General features: G+C 45.2%; 1 protein-coding gene across 1 annotated transcript; it reads right to left on the bottom strand.

Moving 5' to 3' along the window:
- Nucleotides 1-1,678: 1,678 nt before the first annotated feature.
- On the bottom strand, nucleotides 1,679-18,645 carry TSPAN10 (tetraspanin 10). Its single transcript, XM_088472932.1, has 3 exons — nucleotides 18,469-18,645; nucleotides 2,489-3,102; nucleotides 1,679-2,013 (listed from the first exon to the last, which is right to left on the bottom strand). Exons 1-3 carry the CDS (start codon nucleotides 18,565-18,567, stop codon nucleotides 1,707-1,709), a joined length of 1,020 nt encoding a protein of 339 aa, XP_088329058.1. The 5' UTR covers nucleotides 18,568-18,645; the 3' UTR covers nucleotides 1,679-1,706.
- Nucleotides 18,646-22,811: the final 4,166 nt, after the last annotated feature.

Below are 22,811 nucleotides of genomic sequence, written 5' to 3'. Positions count from 1 at the left end.
GGCATTGCATGCCACTCAGAGTCAGGTCCTAAGAGGATCATGAGAAAAATTAATTGCACAAAGGCAAGAAACAAAAAGGTCGATTTGCTTTGAAAAAACAACCTTGGCTCAAGTAGGGCCCAATCCACAAAGCACATCGATCTGTTCTAGTTAACTTATAATGAACTACGCTTCTCAGTGTCTGGAAGCAATCATATTACACTATATTCAGATAAGATGATAACTAGAACATGGCCATGTCTTTAGCAAGGTGGGAATAACAAAAGAAATCCCAGCGAACCAGGATACCACATTTATGCCAACCATCATGAAGGAATGATGTAGTCTGTCTAAGGTGACTCTCCGAAGGACCCAAGTTTACTATCCTCAAAAGAGTCGGTTAAAAATAGATGTTAGCCTAAGGCAGTAGTTCCAAAACTGTGCGCCGTGGTACCCTGGGGTGCATCGGGACACTTGCAGGGGTGCCGCAGGTTGCTGGTCCAGCACCAAACCAAATTATTTATGGTCAATGTAATATAAAAATTGAACAAACAGAAGTGTAAACCTGTCCACCACCACATAACTGAACCTAAGGATGACAGGCAAGCTTTGAATTTCTCAGTAACAAACTTAAACTTAGGGGTGTCATCAAAACAATGCCGATACTCTAGGGGGCCGTGATTCAAAAAAGTTTGGGAACCGCTGGACTAAGGGGTATTTATACTGAGGTTCGGGTTTACAAAAGTGGAGATGTTGCCCATAGCAACCAATCAGATTCTAGCTAACATTTACTAGAAGGTACTAAGTAAATGATAAGTAGAAACTGATTCCTTTTTGTCACTCCCTCTACAATATCCTCAAATTCAGTCTTTAAAAAGCAGAACTATCAATTTTCCCACCAGCCAAGATACAACTTATTTGACATCTCTATTTTTGTTAAACCCTAGCCCTTGAGATCACCACCTAGGTATCATCCTTGAATCAAAATGAACCTTTGTTTCCCATATTCAGTATGTATTCACTATTACAGACATTAAAACAATTATTAATACATGCATGATCTCCCACACGGACTATGACAATTCCCTCCTTATCCAGACATTATCCCTACAATCTACTGTATCTTACATGTGGTGGTTGGAATAATTTTATTTATATTTTACAGAATCCAATTCAAGATTCTAGCATACAAGGCCAATAACAAAACTGTACCAACCGACATTTCTTCCCTTGTCACAATATTTTCCAACTTGACTCGTCCACTAAGACCTGCACCTCTTATTTACCAACATTACAATTCCCGCCCTCCTGCAACAAGCCTTTTCTGTATTCTCCAAGATTCTAGTGTTCCCTGAAAATGCACCGTATCAGTCAATCTTACCAATTTCCAGAGCCACAGTCTTAACCCTAGAATATTTTATACGATTACCACCTCTCTATACAGTTAATTTGAAACTTTCATTTAATCTCCTTTTATATTCAAGCAAGACTCTATAAGAATTTTTTCCCAATGCAATCCGTGTACCAATAAGTAATCTCTGGCATCTTGCCTCATATGAAATGCCTACTTTTTAGATTTATTTATTTTTAGATAGCATATTTGCAAGTCGGGCAACTTTCCAGATTTATTATGGGAGTTGTTTAAAATAAAAATTTTTTTTTAAAAAAAAAGTCTAAATCAGTTTTATGCATTGTCCGGTATCGTTTTAATAATCAGCAGTCACACTTTAATATAGTGATTTTATCACCTGAAGCTCTTGCATCACTCTTTGGGCGCACAGAACACAGATTAATTCAGCAACAGTGAGCAAGAGGAAAGCTGCGACAATGTCCCACATTTTGCGCTGCAGCCAAACAGCCAGCTGGGGAACACATCCTCCAAGATAAATCAGGCTTCCAGCCATAACTTCACTCATTCCTAGGGCTCCAAAACCACACTGAGAATTGGGTACTGTGCCATTTTGAAGTGGATCAATGCAACAGGAATAAGGGACTCCACAGGCGTTAACTCCAGGAGAACTACAGTTAAAATACCTGGAGGGGAAAAAAAAACAACACATTGAAAAGATTAGTTTTAGATGCATGGAAAACGTTTTTTTAATTGCAGTTAGAATCTCAAAAAGACAGTCAGTCAATGAATTTCATTGGAATTTAACATTCAAAAATAGCCACGGCTTTTGATTCACAACTTCAGTATTTAGGAGAAGTATCTTCAGAAGAACGAACTATTATCTTGGCCAATTTCTCTGCATGCAAAATTTCCATAAGGAAGACAGTAGCATTAACAGTCATTTGTAAGTAACATAATTAAGGGAATCTAAAAATAATAATTATACGGTTTGATTACTGGAATATTAACGTTGAATTCCTCTGAAATATTACAAAAGATTGGCTTGTTTAGCACCACCAACAACCAGACCTTGGAAAAACTAACATATGGATTGTTGGGGTGGTAAATGGAAAGGTAATAGGTCATGGACCTTTTAAGTTAGAGAACATTGGTACTTACAGGTTTACCAACCAGTCTTGGTAGGACTGCACTCCACAACACTCCATGCCAAGTTGAATCTCATCCAATAGAAACTTTATATCTGAATCATCTTGGTATCTACTCACAGACACCAGCATGGCTTTCTTCACAGAATCCAGAATCTGATCATGAAAACACAGGACTACCATAGCAATCAAGCATTGTGCAAATATCAGAACAGTTATTCCAACAAAGAGAAAACGGAGAAGGCCTGCATTCTCTCTGATGAAGCCCACACATCCGGATGCTGACAAGACGCACATTATCAGGCCCACCAGCACAAATATGAGCATGGGGTCAGTACTTAGATTACCAATGTTTTCACCCATCAATGATTGCTTGTCCAAAAGCCCCCAAAATCCAACACACAATATGGAAAAGCCCACAGTAAAGAAGATGCAGTTGAAGACAAACATGAGATATTTAATAAGTGGTACAAATGGATCAGGACGATAGGTATTAAGTCGCCAATCTTTCTGTGGAATGGAAGGAGTGGCTATGGAGCTGTCCACTTCAGCACCACTATCATGGGTATAGTATTGGAATCCATTTGATTCTTCAGCATATTCTGCCTTCTGCTGCCTGACAGCATTCTGCAAAAAAAAAAAAAAAAAGACAGATGGAAAAAAAAAAAAAAAAATTTAATAATTTGTTTTCACAAACAGGGCTCATATAGAACGAGCACATTTTAGAAAGCAATCAATGTAGACTTCAGTATCAAGGCAGTAGATATTGTTTTATACTGAAGTGTCAAAAGTCATGGGATGTAAAAACGTATGTGGTGGCACCGTACTGCGATGTCTTGGAAATGCCCAGACCTGCATCAGTTGCAATCTGACATCTCGTGAGTCAGTTTGAACACTGACTAGGCTGCTCATGGCAAGGTGACGTGAATTATCGGGGCATGATAGTGGGTGCCCGAAGGATGGGACATTCCATCTCCGAAGTTGTCTGGATATTCAACATTCCTCGAGCTACAGGGTCACGTTTATACCACTGTGGACAGTGTAATGGCCGACCACAGGTGCTTAATGATCATGACCAGCGGTGTCTGGCCAGAATTGTGCATGGTAACAAAAGCAACACTGGCTCAAATCACATCCACATTCAATGAAGAAGGTACCAGACGCATATTCAGCAGGTCAGTGCAGTTTTCTTTAGCTTCCATGGGATATGGGAGCAGAAGACCCACCAGAGTGCCTGTTAACACTACGAAACTGAACACAGCGCCTCACCTGGGCTTGTGACATCGCTAATTGAACCCTGGAGGACTGAAAACATGTGGCTGGTCTGATGAGTCATGATTCCAGTTGTTTTGGGCTGATAGTAGGGTTTGAGTGTGACACAGACCCTATGAGGCCATGGACCCCACTTGTCATGGCAAGCTGGTTGTGGTTCCATAATGATGTAGGGTGTTTTCACATGGCATGGGTTGGGTCCGATGATCCGCCTGAACACATCATTGATTGGTAACAACTATGTTGCATTGCTTGATGACCATTTGCAGCCTTCATGGACTTCATGTACCCCCAACAATGATGGAATATTTCAGCAGGATAATGCACCATGTCATCGGTCCCAAGTTGTCCAGAATTGGTGTGCGGTGTATTTTGGAGAGTTCAGATGAATGGTGTGGCCCACCACATTCACCCGACATGAACCCAATCATGCAGTTATGAGACGTGGTGGAGAGGTCCATTCGCACCCAAGATCCTACACCTACAGATATCAGGGAGCTGTGCGATCTATCCAGTCAGCATGGGTCAACAATTCTCCAGAGGTCTTCTGTCCTCTTGTGGAATTGATGCCACGTCGAGTTGCTGCACTTTGCCAGGCTTGAGGAGGTCTTACAAGATACTAGGCATCTTATCCCATGACTTTTGGCACTTCAGTATATAATAGATAGATATTTGGATTAATCGCTGCTGAGCCTTCATTATATTTAAGATAAATTCACATGTCCCATTTGAGTGCCTGCATAGGAGAGGAGAGGAGAGATATGCCATAAAATTAAAACTACTGACAGGTAAAGTGAACAACATTAAGATTCTTGTTACAATCGCACCTGTTAAGGCAGGGGCATTTTTAAGAGAGGAGAGGGCAGTGTGCACACTCAGTGCGGGCACCCTCCTCTCTGGCAGCGTAGTAGATTCTGGATTGGCATCAGGATAGACTGCGCATGTGCAGGTCTCCGGGAAAAGGGAAACCATGCCTTACGCCCAGGGACATTCTTACTGCGCATGGGCAAGTCATCGGGATAACGGTTGTCGCCATTTTCCCTGTGATTTTTGCCGCTCTGCACTTTGGTGACTGCGGAAAGGTTAGTATAACTATATATAGGAGTGCAGGGTGTGCACCCATAATTGATAAGTCATTGTGTCAAGGGGTGGGATATATTAGGCAGCAAGTGAAAAGTCAGTTCTTGAAGTTGATGTGTGAAGCAGGAAAAAAATGGGCAAGTGTAAGTTTCTGGGCGAAAGACATGGGCCAAATTGTGATGGCTAGATGACTGGGGGCCAGATTCAGAGATGGATGGAATTGCAGAGACGCGGCTGTGCAATTACGTCCATCTAAAATGCAAATGCAGCAGGTGTCTGTAGGAGACAATCACCTCTTTGCTGCAACTGCGATCCCAGTGCTGTGACAGAGGTTGCAGCCTGGGATCACAATTGCAACCATCGGTCGCGACCAGGCTCGGGAAGCTGAAGCTTACCGCAGGTCAGAGCAGCTGTTCAGGTCAGAGCAGCTTGCGAGGCCAGGAAATCTGTGTCCATGCAGGCACTGGCCTTGTCCTTTCTGTAAAATGTGTGTGTGGGGGGGGGGGGGAAACGCAGCGAGTTTAGTCCTTATTTTAGAGGTGAAAAGTATTCTGGAGGTTGCTCTTTTTCCTCCCATCTGCTGGTAAAATCCAAATTTGTAGCTCTTCCAGGAGCGTGAGGTCTGTGGACCTTGTTGTATGTCCCATACATAGAATAGTGGCACCTGCTGGAGCATTGTCCCATACAAGAGGATAATGGTACAGGCTGGAGTAATATAACAAATATTCGCATGTTCTTACTACATTTCCTCACATATACACGTGGTCAGCGGCTTCCTCAGAAGCTTATGGCTGAAGAGGCTTAACTGGGCTGTGACAGGCAATTTCACATAAAGAAAGGTCAGTGAGAGCATATTGATGTAATTGCGGGTCACAGAGTTGGTTGTAAGTTTCCAGGTGCATCTTCTGCAATAAGTGTAGGCTGATGGGCACTGATGATTAGTAACAAACCAAATATACTGATATGGGACGGGCACAATGCAATATGTATAAAACTCAGGAGCATAGGTGTCCAATTCCATCTCACCATCATTATGCCCAGAGGGAGGAACTCTACCTTTTAGAAACAAAATCTAAAATCAACATACAAACGTGAGCGCTGGCATTGATCCCAAAACAAACAAAATCAGAAGTATGATTAATACATATTTGACCTCATTCAGAGCCGCTCGCAAAAAGCGATCGCTCGCTCTGAATGAGGTCGGCCGCTTTTTTTTTTTTTTAGCCGGCCTCCTGGCCACTCGCTAAGCTGTGGGTGACAAGACCCTTGTGGTAGGGTCTCGTCTGCCTCAAGCCCCAGTGAGCCTCCTGCTCTAATAGAGCAGGAAGCTCACTACTGACATCACAAGTGATGTCAGTAGGGCCGCCCACAAATGGGAAGGAACTCCTCCATTTGTCCAGCCAACCCCCCGCCTACAAAATGGGGCGAACTATCAATCAACATTGACAGCCGTCCAGTTTGTAGCGAGCCCCGGAGCGAGTGAATTTCTCGCTCGCCCCGGGGCTTGCGAGCGGCGCGTGCGCATTGCCCCACCATCAAGCCACTTGCGAGCGGGTCTGAATGACGGCCATAGTTTGTAAAGTCCTAATATATATGTAAAAACAGCTATTAGCAGAATATTGTGCAGGGTAGGACACTGGGGTACGTAACCTACTGGCGTGTTCACAAACATCTAGTCTCCTTGCGCGTTAAACAGCTCTTATAGTCGCGTCATGCCGTGGCACGTCACAGTAGCGCTACAAGTCACGTTACACCATTATGCGTGAGCGCCGTGCAACTCGGTAGTGCCAAGCATCTTTTTGTGTGGCTTTTTCCCTTAAAATATGTTTTATTTGCAAAGCGATGCGGATAGAACACACAAGCTGCTTATGCTGATTAAAATGATATGCGGCATACCTATATTCTGTGTGTGATTATGGGTGTATCTACATGCAAAATGCTACATTACAGTGTCACAGCCGCGGGCACAAATGTAGCATTTCACATGCAGATATAGCGGATCAACAAACTGCTTCATGAGACGGCACAGATTTTGATATACAACACCATCGGTGTGTTACCGAATCTGTATGCGAAGCACAATGGAGCTTGGTGTGGAGAAAAGCTGCGGCCGCTTTATCATAGTACAGAGTCAGACTCTCTACTATGACTCTGTCTCAGACTGCACCTGGCGCACTGAGAAGAGTTGTTTGACGCGACTGCAGCAATAATGTATGAGAGCACATCTGTAATGCCGGCCATATCATGGTGCGATATAGCTGCTATATCGTACCGTGTATGGGCATTATATCGTCCCGTGCTCGCCCCTGTGGTGTCGTACATCACATCCCCAGATCTTAAGGAAAATTCACTTGATCAGGGGATGCAATGTATGACCCCATGTTGCGCTATGCGGGTGAGGGAGTGAGGAGTCGGCGTATCGGGTGGTCGGCCACCACTTTGTCAGTGTGTGGGAGCGCCCGATATGTCGGGCATTGGATCGGCCGTGGTTATACATGGTGCATATCACACCGTGTATGGGCAGTTTAAGTTAGAAAGACTCTGGGCCTGATTCAGAGCCGGACGCTATTTGTCCTCGCTCGTTCAGAAAAAGGGGCCGGCTATTTAAATTGAGTGCTCGCTCTTTGCGGTTTGTTGACGCCTCTATGTCTGAGTGAGCGAACGAAACATGCGCTCGCTATTTTGTAAAGACGCCCCCTGGCCGCTCGCATCATACATCATCTCCGCTATTTATTTGATTAATCGAGTACATCGAAAGGCGTCTGAACTGCTCGCAGTGCTTGTGGTTGGATTTTCCTACCGCAATCATGCGAACAGTTCAGGCTAAGAAACAACCAAGTGACGTGGTAGATGACGCTGCTTTGTTAATTATGCACACCCTTAAAATGCCCGTTTTGACCGTTTGGCACGCCTGCGTTCGGATCACCACTCCCCCGTTCACAAGCACCTTTCCCTGTTACCACCCACAAACGCCTCATCCTGTCACTCAAATTAGCAGGCGCTCGCAAAATAGTGATGTCAGTGGGGCCGGACCCAGACGGTAGGCGTTCCCATGGGAACGCCTCCGTCTGGCAGCCATGCCCCCGGCACGCCCACCAAAGGGGTCATGCTGTCAATCAACATCGCCAGCACGCCCCCTTTGGTGCGAGACCCGGAGCGACGGCTTCCCCGTCGCTAGCCGGGTCTCACGCATGCGCACGATGGAGCAGCCTCCGTCGTGTGCATGCGCACTAGGGCACCATAGACCCGCTTGCGAGCGCTCAGCGCTCGCGAGCGGGTCTGAATCAGGCCCTCTGGTCATTTCCTTTATTTCTGCATTCAAAGTTGGACACCTACTGTAGCTATTTTTGTAGTCTTGTCAATTAGTGTACTGACAGGATTAGCATCTGTCATATTAAACTTGTTGAGCATCGCCTCAATGTCACCTTATTGGTCAACAGCAACAGTTTCAGTATTCAAATCTTGTACAATTCTTAGACCCACCAATTGCTGTGAAGTACCAAGATCTTTCAATTTAAGCCTGTCAATTAGCAACAACTTCATTTCAGATATCTGGCTCTCCTGCTCTGGAAGCAAATCATCCACATACTATGGTAAATAATTTCTTTCTCTCCATTTGTATTACAAACAGCGATCTGTTTCAGAACGCATAAAGTTAGTTTCTAATAACACATTGTCAAGCTTGATGTACCAGCAGGGGCCACTTTCCTTTTGCCCATACAATAATTTCTTTAGCAAGCATATTTTTCCTTTTGGAAATACATTAACATTGTAGTGTTCAGGTGGCTCTTTTTAAATTTCTTCAGCTAGCTCACCATTCAAGAGAGCTGAATCAAAGTCCAGTTGGTACAGCAGTAAATAAAACATAGCAGATATAGCAATGACCATGCACAATGTACTGTACCTGCACCAGGTGAGAATATCTCTCTTATAGTGAAATCCTGGTTTCTGGGTGTAACCCTTTGCAACAATTTGGGCTTTGTAGAGAGAAAGACTTCTATTTGCATTTTAATTCTTGCAGAAGACCAACTTGTTTAATACTGTTTTGCGGTTGCTCGGTATATCCACGACAGTTGATGTGCCATTGTTGTCCAAAGCTGTAAGCTTTGTATCTATGGCAGATTTTCATTTGTCCCAGTCACTTCTTGACTTTGCTTGTGGATGGATTGAGGTTCACAGCAAACAAAGGGCCTGATTCAGCAGCAAACACAAATGCAATCACCTATGGATCGCAGGTGCTAAAATATGCTAATGCTGCCAAAACACTCACGGTTGCCTTCTCATATTTGTCCAGTGTTGCTCTTGTGTAAACATCGGTACCATCGACGCACATCGGGCAGTCACGCAGCACTTACAACAAGTCTGACCAGTCACAGACACTGCAAGTCTCCTTGCACGCAGAGAGCTCTCATGCTGCGCATGCAATCGCAGTGGCTAATTTATTCACGCCCATGAAACAGCATTCAAATGGACAGACATGTCTGCTTAAAGCTGGCCACACATCTAAAGATTATCTGTCCAACCAGCCAAGTAGTTGATTGGTTGGAATGAAAGTCTGGTAAGGTATGAAAGCAAATGACAATCAGAAATTTGCTCCCAAACGCCGGAAAATGGACAAAAACTGTTGTTTGAACAAATGGTTTAGATCAAACATTTAACAAACTTGTCTGTTTCCTGCCATTTAGGAGCAAATTGCTGATCATCATTTACTCCCATACGTTACCAGATTTTCATATCCAACCAATGGTCAGATAATCTTTAGATGTGCGGCTAGCTTTAGTCTATGGTAGGGGTGTGCACCGGCCACTTTTCGTGTTTTGTGTTTTGGTTTTGGATCTGGATCTTTCTTCGTGTTTTGGATCTGGATTGGTTTTGCCAAAACCACCCTTCCGTGTTTTGGGTTCTGGGTTTTGTGTTTTGGATCTGTATTTTTTTTAAAAAAAGCATAAAAACAGCTAAAATCACAGAATTTGTAGGTTTTTCTGCTCCTATGCTATTATTAACCTCAATAACCTTAATTTCCACTCATTTCCAGTCTATTCTGAATACCTCACACCTCACAATAGTGTTTTTATGTCCAAAAGGTTGCACCGAGGTAGCTGGATGACTATGCTAAGCGACACGAGTGGGCGGCACAAACACGTGACCCATCTAGGCGTGAAACTGCAGTGGCAGACAGGATGGCATTGAAAAACTAGGCCCCAAACTGTACATAATGCAAAGAAAAAAAAGAGGTGCAAGATGGAATTGTCCTTGGGCCCTCCCACCCACCCTTATGTTGTATAAACAGGACATGCACACTTTAACAAACCAATCATTTCAGCGCCAGGGTCTGCCACACAACTGTGGCTGAAATGATTGGTTCGTTTGGGCCCCCACAAAACAAGCTGGCAATTAATCTGTCCCTGCACAAACTGGCTCTACGGAGGCAAGAAGTCGTCCTCATCCTCCTCATCCACAGATTCCTCACCCTCTTCAGTGTTATGTACATCCTCATCCTCACAGAGTATTAATTCGTCCCTGCTGGAACCACAGGTCCCTCTGTACGTTCTGGAGGCTGGTCTCCCTGGAAGAGTTGATCATTCATTTTATGAACATCATCTTCTCCACATTTTGTGGAAGCAACCTCCTACGCCTTTCGCTAACAAGGTTCCCGGCTGCACTAAACACTCTTTCGGAGTACACACTGGAGGGGGGGCAACTCAGGTAAAATAGAGCCAGTTTGTACAGGGACCTCCAAATTGCTTCTTTTTCCTGCCAGTACAGGTACGGACTGTCTGACATGCCTACTTGGATGCTGTCACCGATGTAATCCTTTAACAGACAGACGCACGCTTGTCGCTGCTGCTTTGAGGATTCAAGTGCGGCTACAGCCCACACAATTCACAAAGACAGAAAAAAAAAAAGAATATTTTTATTGTTTGTGGAGCACACTTTGAGGGTTACACCACCCTCTAACAGACAGACGCACGCTTGTCGCTGCTGCTTTGAGGATGCAAGTGCGGCTACATCGCACACAAGTCACAAACACATTAAAAAAATAGTTTTTTATTTTTTGGAGCACTTCGTGAGTTACACCACCCTTTAACAGACAGACGCACGCTTGTCGCTGCTGCTTTGAGGATGCAAGTGCGGCTACAGCCCACACAATTCACAAAGACAGAAAAAAAAGAACAATATTTTAATTGTTTGTGTAGCACACTTTGAGGGTGTCACCACCCTTTAACAGACAGACGCACGCTTGTCGCTGCTGCTTTAAGGATGCAGGTGCGGCTACATCCCACACATTTCACAAAGACAGAAAAAAAAAGAACAATATTTTAATTGTTTGTGTAGCACACTTTGAGGGTGTCACCACCCTTTAACAGACAGACGCACGCTTGTCGCTGCTGCTTTGAGGATGCAGGTGGAATCTAGACGGGATTTGGAACCGAGGACACACTACCTCCATCAATTGTCTAAATCCCACTGCACTAATGTCGGATACCGGACGCACGTCTAACACCAACATAGCAGTCAAGGCCTCAGTTATACGTTTTGCTTCAGGATGACTGCTGTCGTACTTCATCCTCATCGCTAGGGACTGTTGGAGGGTCAATTGTTTAGTAAAAGTAGTGATGTTCCTACTTCCTCTCTGGGATGATGAACAACTCCCAGCAGCAGCAACAGCACTAGTAGGAAGTGGTTCTTGATCTTTCCCTATTTTATTTTTATCAGAGAAAGTTTGGTCCTCCATTTATGTTATATTGATATATATACGTGCGGCTAAAGCGCACACAAACACAGAAAATATTTTTTTATTTTTGCTGGAGAGTAGTGCACTTTGTGGGTTACACCACCCTTTAAGAAATGAGCCAGCCGGCTCTTTACTTATGGGACACAGGCGCACGCTTGGCGCTGCTCCTTTGTTGATGCACGTGCAGCCACAGTGCACACAAGTCACAAACACAGAAAATATATATTTTTTTGGTTTGGAGTGTACTTTGGGGGTTACAGAACCCTTTAACGGTCAAGCCAGCCGGCCCTTTACTTATGACACAGGCGCACGCTTGGCACTACTTTGTTGATGCACGTGCGGCTACTGCGCACACAATTCACAAACACAGAAAATAATTTTTTTTTTGGTTTGGACTGGAGTGTACTTTCGGGGGTTACAGCACCCTTTAACGGTCAAGCCAGCCGGCCCTTTACTTATGACACAGGCGCACGCTTGGCACTACTTTGTTGATGCACGTGCGGCTACTGCGCACACAATTCACAAACACAGAAAATAAATTTTTTTTTGGTTTGGACTGGAGTGTACTTTGGGGGTTACAGCACCCTTTAACGGTCAAGCCAGCTGGCCCTTTACTTATGACACAGGCGCACGCTTGGCACTACTTTGTTGATGCACATGCGGCTACTGCGCACACAATTCACAAACACAGAAAATAATTTTTTTTTTGGTTTGGACTGGAGTGTACTTTGGGGGTTACAGCACCCTTTAACGGTCAAACCAGCCGGCCCTTTACTTATGACACAGGCGCACGCTTGGCACTACTTTGTTGATGCACGTGCGGCTACTGCGCACACAATTCACAAACACAGAAAATAATTTTTTTTTTGGTTTGGACTGGAGTGTACTTTCGGGGGTTACAGCACCCTTAACGGTCAAGCCAGCCGGCCCTTTACTTATGACACAGGCGCACGCTTGGCACTACTTTGTTGATGCACGTGTGGCTACTGCGCACACAATTCACAAACACAGAAAATAATTTTTTTTTTGGTTTGGACTGGAGTGTACTTTGGGGGTTACAGCACCCTTTAACGGTCAAGCCAGCCGGCCCTTTACTTATGACACAGGCGCACGCTTGGCACTACTTTGTTGATGCACGTGCGGCTACTGCGCACACAATTCACAAACACAGAAAATAATTTTTTTTTTGGTTTGGACTGGAGTGTACTTTTGGGGGTTACAGCACCCTTAACGGTCAAGCCAGCCGGCCCTTTACTTATGACACAGGCGCACGCTTGGCACTACTTTGTTGATGCACGTGCGGCTACTGCGCACACAATTCACAAACACAGAAAATAATTTTTTTTTTGGTTTGGACTGGAGTGTACTTTCGGGGGTTACAGCACCCTTAACGGTCAAGCCAGCCGGCCCTTTACTTATGACACAGGCGCACGCTTGGCACTACTTTGTTGATGCACGTGCGGCTACTGCGCACACAATTCACAAACACAGAAAATAATTTTTTTTTTGGTTTGGACTGGAGTGTACTTTCGGGGGTTACAGCACCCTTAACGGTCAAGCCAGCCGGCCCTTTACTTATGACACAGGCGCACGCTTGGCACTACTTTGTTGATGCACGTGCGGCTACTGCGCACACAATTCACAAACACAGAAAATAATTTTTTTTTTGGTTTGGACTGGAGTGTACTTTCGGGGGTTACAGCACCCTTAACGGTCAAGCCAGCCGGCCCTTTACTTATGACACAGGCGCACGCTTGGCACTACTTTGTTGATGCACGTGCGGCTACTGCGCACACAATTCACAAACACAGAAAATAATTTTTTTTTTGGTTTGGACTGGAGTGTACTTTCGGGGGTTACAGCACCCTTAACGGTCAAGCCAGCCGGCCCTTTACTTATGACACAGGCGCACGCTTGGCACTACTTTGTTGATGCACGTGCGGCTACTGCGCACACAATTCACAAACACAGAAAATATATTATTTTTTTAGCACTTGGGGGGAGCACCCCTGATGGACAGAGCACCCCCTGGACAACACTACAGCACCCCTTTAGGTCTGGGACACTGCACAGGACTTTGGAGTGGACACAGCCCCTATGGAGAACTGACTGCACAACACAGTCCAGCCAGCCCCTATGGACTTTGAAGTAGTGGACACAGCCCCTATTAACAACAGCAGCACAGCACAACACAGCCAGCCCCTATGGACTTTGAAGTAGTGGACAACAGCAGCACTACACTACACTACACTACACTACACAGCCCTAACTCCCACCCTCCCTCTTCACTGTCCACAGCCGAGTGAGAAAATGGCGCCGACGCGGGTACCTTATATAGGATCCAAAACCCGCGAGACTCGGAAGGCGGGATGATGACGTTTTGCCTCGATTTCAGATCCGAGTCAGGCGGGAAAAGTCGAGCCTGTCTCGGATCGGACTCGGATCGGGGGGGCTCGGGGGGGTTCGGATTTCAGAAATCCGAACCCGCTCACCCCTAGTCTATGGTTCCCATGGCTCTATCCACATCATCAGGGTTATCACCAGGATCAGTAGTGACTTTACATAATTTTTTCTGCTTTACTGCATTTACATGACAAACTTCCATGTAGCATAATTCTCAGAGCCAGTTAGTTTGGCAAATCACATACTTGGTAATATACATTTTCACCCATGGTATGAGTAAAGGTCTTTTCTGTACTCTCTCGGGCGCCTATTCATGCACTGTTACATCCGTGAGGCAGCGCCTGCGCAGCACTGCCTACAGCTGCGGTAATTGTGTGTCCCGCACTTACCTGCCCGCAGCAGCGTCTCCAGTGTCTGCTCTGACACATGTTCCCCCAGCAGACCACAGTACAGTTTAGAAGAAAAAAAAAAAAGTTTTTTTTTCTAAACTTTATTGTGTTCTGTTGGGAGAACACAGTGTCCGAGCAGCCACTGAAGCACCAGAGGAAGACGCTGGGGGACCTGCACACGCTGACACAGGTAAGTGTCACCTGCTATACGCCATCTCACAGTGGCGGATAGTAACTCCATCAAATTCCGAAAATACATAATTTTTGGAATTTGATGAACAGCATAATTTCTATTAATGTATGGGGAGTTTCGAAATTAACGCAGGGGGACTTAACCAGGAGAGATCAGTGATATCTTTTGTTTTAAGTCTCTTCATGAATACTAAAATAACGATAATTAAGGAAAATGTCCTTAAAAACTTTATTTTATAATTAAGGAAAATGTCCTTAAAAACTTTATTTTAGTGTTGATGAATAGGCCCCTCAGATCCTTTTATTTCGTGTTGCTGCAAAAGGTACTTTCTTGCTATCGTTATTCAGCACACGCTGGTGGTCAGGGCCTGTAACCTACTGACAGAACCTATGTTGATAGGTATAAGCAGTGTATGATGGAAGTCAGTCCACACAGTGAATAGCTTAACAGGTCTTTGGTTTATTAACCAAGTAGAACAAGGTATGAGACAACACAGAGTTAATGCTACATAACACATGTACATGTGGTATGATATAGATCCTGCCAGGAGTAGGAGGAAACTTGGGGATGGGGGGGTGGGTTCAGAGTACCTGGAAACCCCCCCCTGGCCCTTTGGTGGGCAGGCCGGGTGCGTTGTGCCCCCCAGGCTTCTCAATTGCCGAGCCACAGCTTCCTCAGACAGGTAAGGGACACTGGGCTGCAGATTCCGTGCGGACTAGCCATCCGTATGGATCTGCTGAAAATGCCCTCCAAAAATGGCCACCGCCTAGGAGGAGACAGACGCTAGAGGTGCTACTTGACCTCTAGTGTCTGTCAGGGAATTAGTATTACCTGCCGGGAGAAGATGCATGTAACCCATGACAACGAGCATGAGATCCCTGACAACGAGCGCGAGACCCCTGACAATAAGCATGTAAACCCATAGCAAAAAAACTCCTGGCAACAAGCATGAGACCCCTGGCAACGAGCATGAGACCCCTGGCAATGAGCAGGTAATTGAAAAGTAGATTGAAGCCTTACTATGGGGCATAAAAGGGTGTTCGAGGCGTAACTGTATGTGGCATAATGTGTAATGGGCATTACAGTATGTAGTATGTAGCATAATGTGTAATATGCATTATTACTATAAGGAGGAAAAATTATAATGTAAACTGTCTATGGGGGGTGGAGGCACATTTGTAACTGTTCGCAATGGGAGCCAAATTGCCTAGAAACGGCCCTGCATTAGTATTACCTTTAAATGCCATGGGGGGAGGGTGCCAATAACTTGTTTTGGCAGGTGGCAAGCAAAATGTATAGTTACACCACTGCACGGCTGCTTTCCGACTCTGACTAGTTAGGCACAGTTTCTCCGTCTAAACATGACCTCTGTAGCTGCTGCTCTGAATCTGAGAGCACAGCAGCTCTCACTGATGACCCCACAACACTCCCATAACATGCCCATGAGACACTCTTTTTGCGTTCACTTCAGGTCACCGCCCAGGAACGCCCATCACTCTGCCGCTCCATTTTCAATACCATCTGATCCGATCGTAGCAGCATCATTGCGTGTACACTCAGGGTATCACATTAGCCGTACTGGCTTTCTGAAGTTCTAGCACATGCGCAGTTGCTACAAATCACATTGTGCAAGTTTTATGCCCAGGGGCGGGATTCACTAATACTTTCCGCCTAACACCGCCGGACATCGCAATTGTACAGATCGCATATGCACTAACATATGCAATCTGTACAGCAAAGGACAGCTCTTCCGATAAGAGCTGTCCTTTGCGATCTCTCCTGCACAGTGGACTTCCGGGTTTATGACCCGGGAGTCCATCTGCGCATGCGCAGTGACGCGACGGCCGCGGGGCTTGCTGGGAGGGATCCGATCAGATCCCTCATAGCAGCACGATTCGGTAAAAGCCCATAGGCTTCTATAGGGTAACGCCAGCAATAGCTGGCATTACCCTCCGCATCGCAGCCCGGCGAACAGGTGATTGATGCATACGTAAAATGCGGTAAACAGGGGTTTTACCGCATTTTCCGTTTAGTGCATCCCGCCCCTGATGCCTTGTTATTTATATTAAAACATTTGAAGTACACAAAGTGTATGTTGCAGGCTTATTCTGGTTATACTTTTTTGTCATTGGCTCGGTAATCAATTATTTGGAAACCCCCCCTTTCAAAATCCTACGTTTGCCACTGTAGTGTGCAGTGCCTAGGCTTTGCACAGAATAATATACACGCAGTGGTGGCAATGAGACTTGTAATGCCATAAGCTGTGCTGCAGTGATGGCAGAGTTTATGGCATTACAAGTCATAAGCTGTGGCATGCTGGGATGTTTGGTTCCACAGCAGCTGGAGTGCTACAGGTTGTCTACCCCTGGTCTGACATGTGGATGCAAAATAAGGCAATCACTGAAAACAATCTAATTCACAGGTTCTCAAACTCTGTCCTCAGGAACCCAAACAGTGCATGTTTTCCAGGTCTTCTCACATAATTACAAGTGAAATAATTATCTCCACCTGTGAATCTTTTAAAATGCGTCAGTGAGTGATGAATACACCTGTGCACCTGCTGGGTGACCTGGAAAAGGTGACCTGTGTAGGGTAATGAGGACCGAGTATGAGAACCACTTATCTAATTGAAACTGATTTGTTTGTTAGTTTGCTTGCAGGTAACTGAATTACTGATCAAAAAATAGGCTGGTGAAGTGTGCATGGTTGGCAATGATGGGTATCAAACCAAGTGTACTGATTAGGAAATTCTGCTCAAGATGTGTGCAATTTTGCTTACAGGTGTATGCATGCAAAATGGGAGCATCTGTGACAGAGCGCCATACCATTCTGCATGATGGCCGAGGAGTTAGTAAACAAAAAAATGGGCAACACCTGTCTTATGTGCATAGTCACCCTTATTTTCTGTGCCCATTAATATTCCCTGAATATTAATAAAAAGAAAAGAAGTGTGGAATGTGTAAATGTTCACTGACCACTTTCCTCTCAGTTTTTGTACTTTTCAAAGGGCAAGAAGGAGCAAATATGTTCACACTAAACTAATACCCCTTTTACACCAGAGCAAAAACCTGGGTTTTTGCTGGGTCTACCCGGGTCGCAACTCAGTGTAAAAGGGTCCCTGAAAAATAACCTGGGTCAAGTGACCCTGCAATCCAACCCAGGTAGCTACCAGGGTTGGACCCAGGATGGACCCAGGTAATGGTGCAGTGTAAACGGTGCAACCCGGGTTATCTGACCTGGATCATGTCTAAAATGAGCGGATTGGTGGTTGTGGAGCATTCACCTCCCACTTTTTATGACCTCACAGGTTTAGCAGGGCAGACCTGAGTTCAGTGTGAACAGGGCTGACCTGGGAGTAACCCAGATCAAAGGTGCAGTGTAAATGGGTCTGACCAGGGTTGGAACCATGTCCAAAAACCCAGGTCGGACCTGGGTTTTTGGTGGAAAAGAGGTATTAATCGCACAGCAAAAGTAAAGCTGCCCAGCATAGTACTACATGCAACATCAGCCAGTACGTTCCCCAAATGGAACAAGAAAATTAGTTATAGTAGTCTATGGTAAGGTACAGGGTTTTATTCTGCATTTAATCAGTAGCAGCATGTATGATCATTTAGCAGTTTCCTTGCCATTACTTTTACATTTAAATCTAACGAAAAAACAAACAAAGAATAGGCAATACAGAAAGAGGGGAAAACAGAATGCATGAAACTTGCGTTGTATAACATAACCGGACACTTATCCAAGTACATGACAATTCCACAACACTCCGGCTGTACTTATTAAGTAATAAGCCTCCTAATGAGCTTATCTGCATTCCATCACATCACAGTATATATAAATATAAATTAGTAACTTCTTGTAGAATAAAATGATACTAATAATTAGAGGGTAAATAAATGAACTTCTAGTAATATATCTACCTTCGGTAGTAAGCTGCTCGACTCATCCTGTTCTTCTGTATTCCTCTCCAACCCGGAAAAAAGTTTTTTAAATAGTTTAACTATTTTTGCATCCATCATGTTGAGCCATACAGTATTTTGTGAAAGTAAATGTATTTCAACTGTTCTATTGAATCTCCATGCAGTGCAATCAGCAGACTAGAGGTCAGCCCCGTATCATGTGAGTGCTCGCTTTAATAAAGCACAATTAAGCTTGGTTTGTTAACCCCTAATGTCCTGGTTTAGGTAGTGTATTGGTAAAATATGACACCTGATACATACATCATCCTTTTTTTAAATCATCTCTAAAGCTGGGTACACATTAGACACCCTGTTACTGGCATCACTAAGGGGGTGTGGGTCGCACCGGGCGACACCAAAATAGCAGAGCTGCTCTGCTATATTGGTGTCACCCCATCGGATGGTGTAACCGAGCAGCCACAATGCAAGGAGAGGCTGTTGGCTGCCCCCAGCAGCTACCGGTGCACTGGGTAAGCCCACTGTGTGCCGAGAAGGGGGCTGTGACATACGGTCACGTCTCCAAGATTGGCACGCATAAGGGGGTGTGGTTTTGCAGAGCTTCATACCACAGCCAGTAGCGGCTCTAGGCATGGGCAAGCCGGTCCGTCGCCCGGAGCACCACTGTATCCGGAGGGTGCAGGAAACGCCCACCACCCTCCTGGAGGTAGAGGAAATATTTAAGCTCAGGGGGAGTGAGTGGAGGAGGGAAGGGGCGGCAACTCCATACGGCTCTGGGCACAGCACAGCCTAACGCTGGCCCTGACCACAGCCGCACCGGTGCCACCAATGTAAGTGACCTGTGTACCCAGCCAACTCACGATGCGATGGATAACATATTATGCGGTATGTACACACTGCATGATCTGGTGAACAATATGTTGTTCAGGAGCCGCGTCCAAATGCATGGGGTCATTTATCACAACAGCATGTACAGATCTGTCAATGCAACGATTCTGCGTGAGAGCGCATGGGCCAACATAGTGCGTACACACTTGCCGATATCGACGATATGTGGGCCCGAACCACTGAATCGGGTGACATATTGTCTAATGTGTACCCAGGGGCGTAACTAGACCTAGGGAGCATAGCAAAATTTTCAGACCCCCCTAGGTCCCCGCATCACCCTCACCCCGCCTGCACCCTCCTCACTCCCCTCTCCTTGACTTACCTGCTCCATGGTTGCGCTGCGCAGGGCAGGCACACCTCCTCTCCCGGTCGGCTCCATCTCTCCTCACTGACTGATGCTGGGAGGAGGAGGCCACGCCTCCTCCTAGTATTAGTCATTGGGAAGAGTCGTAGACGGAGACGGCCAGGAGGACGTGACCACGGAGAGTGGGGGGTGCAACCATGGAGCAGCCAGCAGATAAGTCGAGGAGAGGGGAGTGAGGCGGGTGTGAGGGCAGCGTGGACTGAGGCCTGGCACCGTAGGTGCAGGAGGCCCCATAGTAGCCGCACCCCCTGCACATTGGTTACGCCACTGTGTGTACCCACCTTTACTCTAACCTGTGTAATATATTTGTTGACCATGTGGCCCCACCAAAAATGAGGGTCCGTATTAAAATGCACTGAATGTACTCTATGTATGTATGTATGGTATTTGTGCACACTACAGATCTCTCGTATATTGAACTGGAACAGAGTAATTTTGCATCGTTCTGCAGCTGTAACTTAATGCCTCCCCCCCTTAATAAAAAGTACCCCCTGTTTCCCATTAATTTCCCATACTGTCAAACTGCATAACCAACATGGCCCCTGGAGGGAACTTCAGGAAAGAGACAAACAAGTATGAGTTCAGTTCCAGTGACAACAGCAGGTACATCTACATGCTTTCCTTTTAGAAATACAATAGGTGTCTGGGTGCAAGACAGCATAAATATGTTGGCGGCATTGAATAGAAGAGGACGTCACTTGAAGAGCTCTGGCAGCCGCGTAAGAGGCCAGAAGATGGCACCGCTGGCCAGGACGAGCCAGTAGCAGAAGAAAGAAGATGTGGACCGGAGAGTGCTGCAGGTGGTCTGAAGAAAAGAGCTAAACAAAGCTCCCCACAGCAGCCTCTCCCAACTACCGGTAGGCAGCCTTGGCAAGCAGTACTTAACCACACCCTCTTCCTAGACCACCAGGTGGCGGGCATTAGGCCCATGGGTGCAATCAGGCCACTTTATGGCATACTGTGTATAAGGGGTACTACTGTGTGGCATAATGTGTATAAGGCAGAGGTTCCCAAATGCGGTCCTCAAGGCACCCCAACAGTTCAGGTTTTAGAGATGTCCATGGTTGAGCACAAGTGGCTTAATAAGTACCTCAGTCAATATGATTCAACCACCTGTGCTCAACCATGGATATCTCTAAAACCTGATTTGTTGGGGAGCCTTGAGGACCGTGTTTGGGAACCTCTGGTATAAGGGGTACTACTGTGTGGTATAAGGTGAATAAAGAGCTCTACTGTGTAGCATAATATGTATAAGTGGCTCTATTGTGTGGCATAATGTGTATAAGGGGTTCTACTGTGTGGCATAATATGTATAAGGGGCACTACTCTGTGGCATAAAGGGGCATTACTCTGTGGCATAAAGGGGCTCACTATGTGACGTAACGTGAATAAGGAGTAAATATGAGACATGTCAAGAGGACATATTTGTAGATGGGCGCAAGTTTATAGTTTGACGGGGGTGCTGAACAGGCTAGCACCCTGCACAGTGTCAGTTTCCGCCACTATGTGCACCTCTGAATCAGGCCCAGTGAGTTTAACTATGTTGCTTTCTCTGATTTTCCTCTGGTGCTTTCTGTAACCTTCTTGGTGGTAAGAGAAGCCACCACAACTTTTGCCAACATGAGGTACACATGCCCAATTTGGAAATTTGGAGCAGGGGATAGCAGTTTTTGACAGCAATAACAGTGAAACCCCTGTATTTAATGCAGGAACGCAAGCACCCATCTTTCTTTATGACAGAATAGAGCTGAGCTCCTGCTGGAGAAGTAGATTGATGAATAAAACCTTGCTCCAAGTTCTCCTGGATGTACTTTGACATCGTCTTAGTCTCCGGCAATGAACATGGATACACACAGCCATGAGGAGGGATTTGACCAGGTAGATGATCCATTGCACAATCTCATTCAAATTGCTTTTAGCCATCATTGCGGTACTCGGAGAGGGGCTGAAAGTAGGTCAGACATTGAACCCAGTAAGACCTGCACACTGGTTCTGTGGTTGGTACCTGACACTATTTACTCTCAGTGTCAACCAAGATCTCAGTCATTGAAAACAGCAAAATGGGCTCTCCTATGAAAACAGTGAGGACACTGAAATACAAATATACAGTACTTCCAATCTCTCAGCTCAGGTTCTAACCACCAAAGCCTTTTAAATAAAATTTACATTTTTCCTCAAGCATTCCAAACACACCATTCCAACCATCATCAATGCCTAAAAATGACTGACAAGATCCTACTTGAACTGGTATCCTCTTCCCCAAGCAACGACCGCTCAATTCCTTTACTGACCCTCTTGTCATCTATGCTGGCCTATACTGAAACTCTATCTGCCAACTCATCTTGGATGTCCTCTCACCACCTTAAACTCAATCTTTCAAAAACTGAGCTGTTCTGTCTAATAGCCAGTAAGTTTTGCGTCTTTTGACCCAGTTTGAGAGACGATATTGGATGCATAAACTTTTATTTTGATTGAGAGTTAAACTTTACCTCAACCTGAAAATTAGGAATATGTCTATGGCGTCTGTCTGCAGCAGATTTATAATGTTCCTGAGCTTGTCTCAAAGTCTCAATTAGCCTCTCTTATGTTTCCCAAAAATGAATGATTCTATAATTTACAGCTGGAATTGGTGGGAGGAATTTAAAATTAGCTTTCGATTAACTCCTAGATTGGTAAAAAAAGTACTTTTGAAATTGATCTGTGTTCTGCATCTGCAAATCATCTTGAAGGTAACTGGTGAAACACCTGGATTAATGTTTAATTTTAATTCTATATGCCCTACCAGCTGACTGGTCTGCCAATAGGACATGCTCCTGGCCTTCCCGGTGCCTCAACGTGAGTTAAATAAATAATCTTAGCAAATAGAGGGTGAAAGATGCAAAAATAGAAATAATTTTAAAATACCATTTGATAAACACTTGGCTGTAAATACACATCATGTATTTATCACAATCCAATTGGAGCCACAAACTCATGTCATCACAGTGCAGGAGTGAGACATCTTATACCCTACATTTGGCTTTTTTTAGATAAAAATTACCAGGGACCTACTGTAGGGACTATGGGCCTGATTCAGAGATGTACAGTACGCCAA

This window comes from Taudactylus pleione, unplaced genomic scaffold, assembly GCF_031769625.1.
Source record: "Taudactylus pleione unplaced genomic scaffold, aTauple2 ptg000016l, whole genome shotgun sequence".
NCBI lineage: Eukaryota > Metazoa > Chordata > Amphibia > Anura > Myobatrachidae > Taudactylus > Taudactylus pleione.
The sequence above is the reverse complement of the archived record's forward strand: the minus strand, read 5'-3'. Positions and strand labels throughout refer to the sequence as shown.

Excerpts from the sequence above, each read along its gene's own strand:
- TSPAN10 (XM_088472932.1), bottom strand. The coding sequence starts at position 18,567 with ATGATGGATGCAAAAATAGTTAAACTATTTAAAAAACTTTTTTCCGGG. Across the intron at positions 3,103-18,468 it reads CGAGCAGCTTACTACCGAAG|AATGCTGTCAGGCAGCAGAA; the intron begins GTAGATATATTA and ends TTTTTTTTGCAG. Across the intron at positions 2,014-2,488 it reads CAAGACTGGTTGGTAAACCT|GTATTTTAACTGTAGTTCTC; the intron begins GTAAGTACCAAT and ends TTTCCCCTCCAG.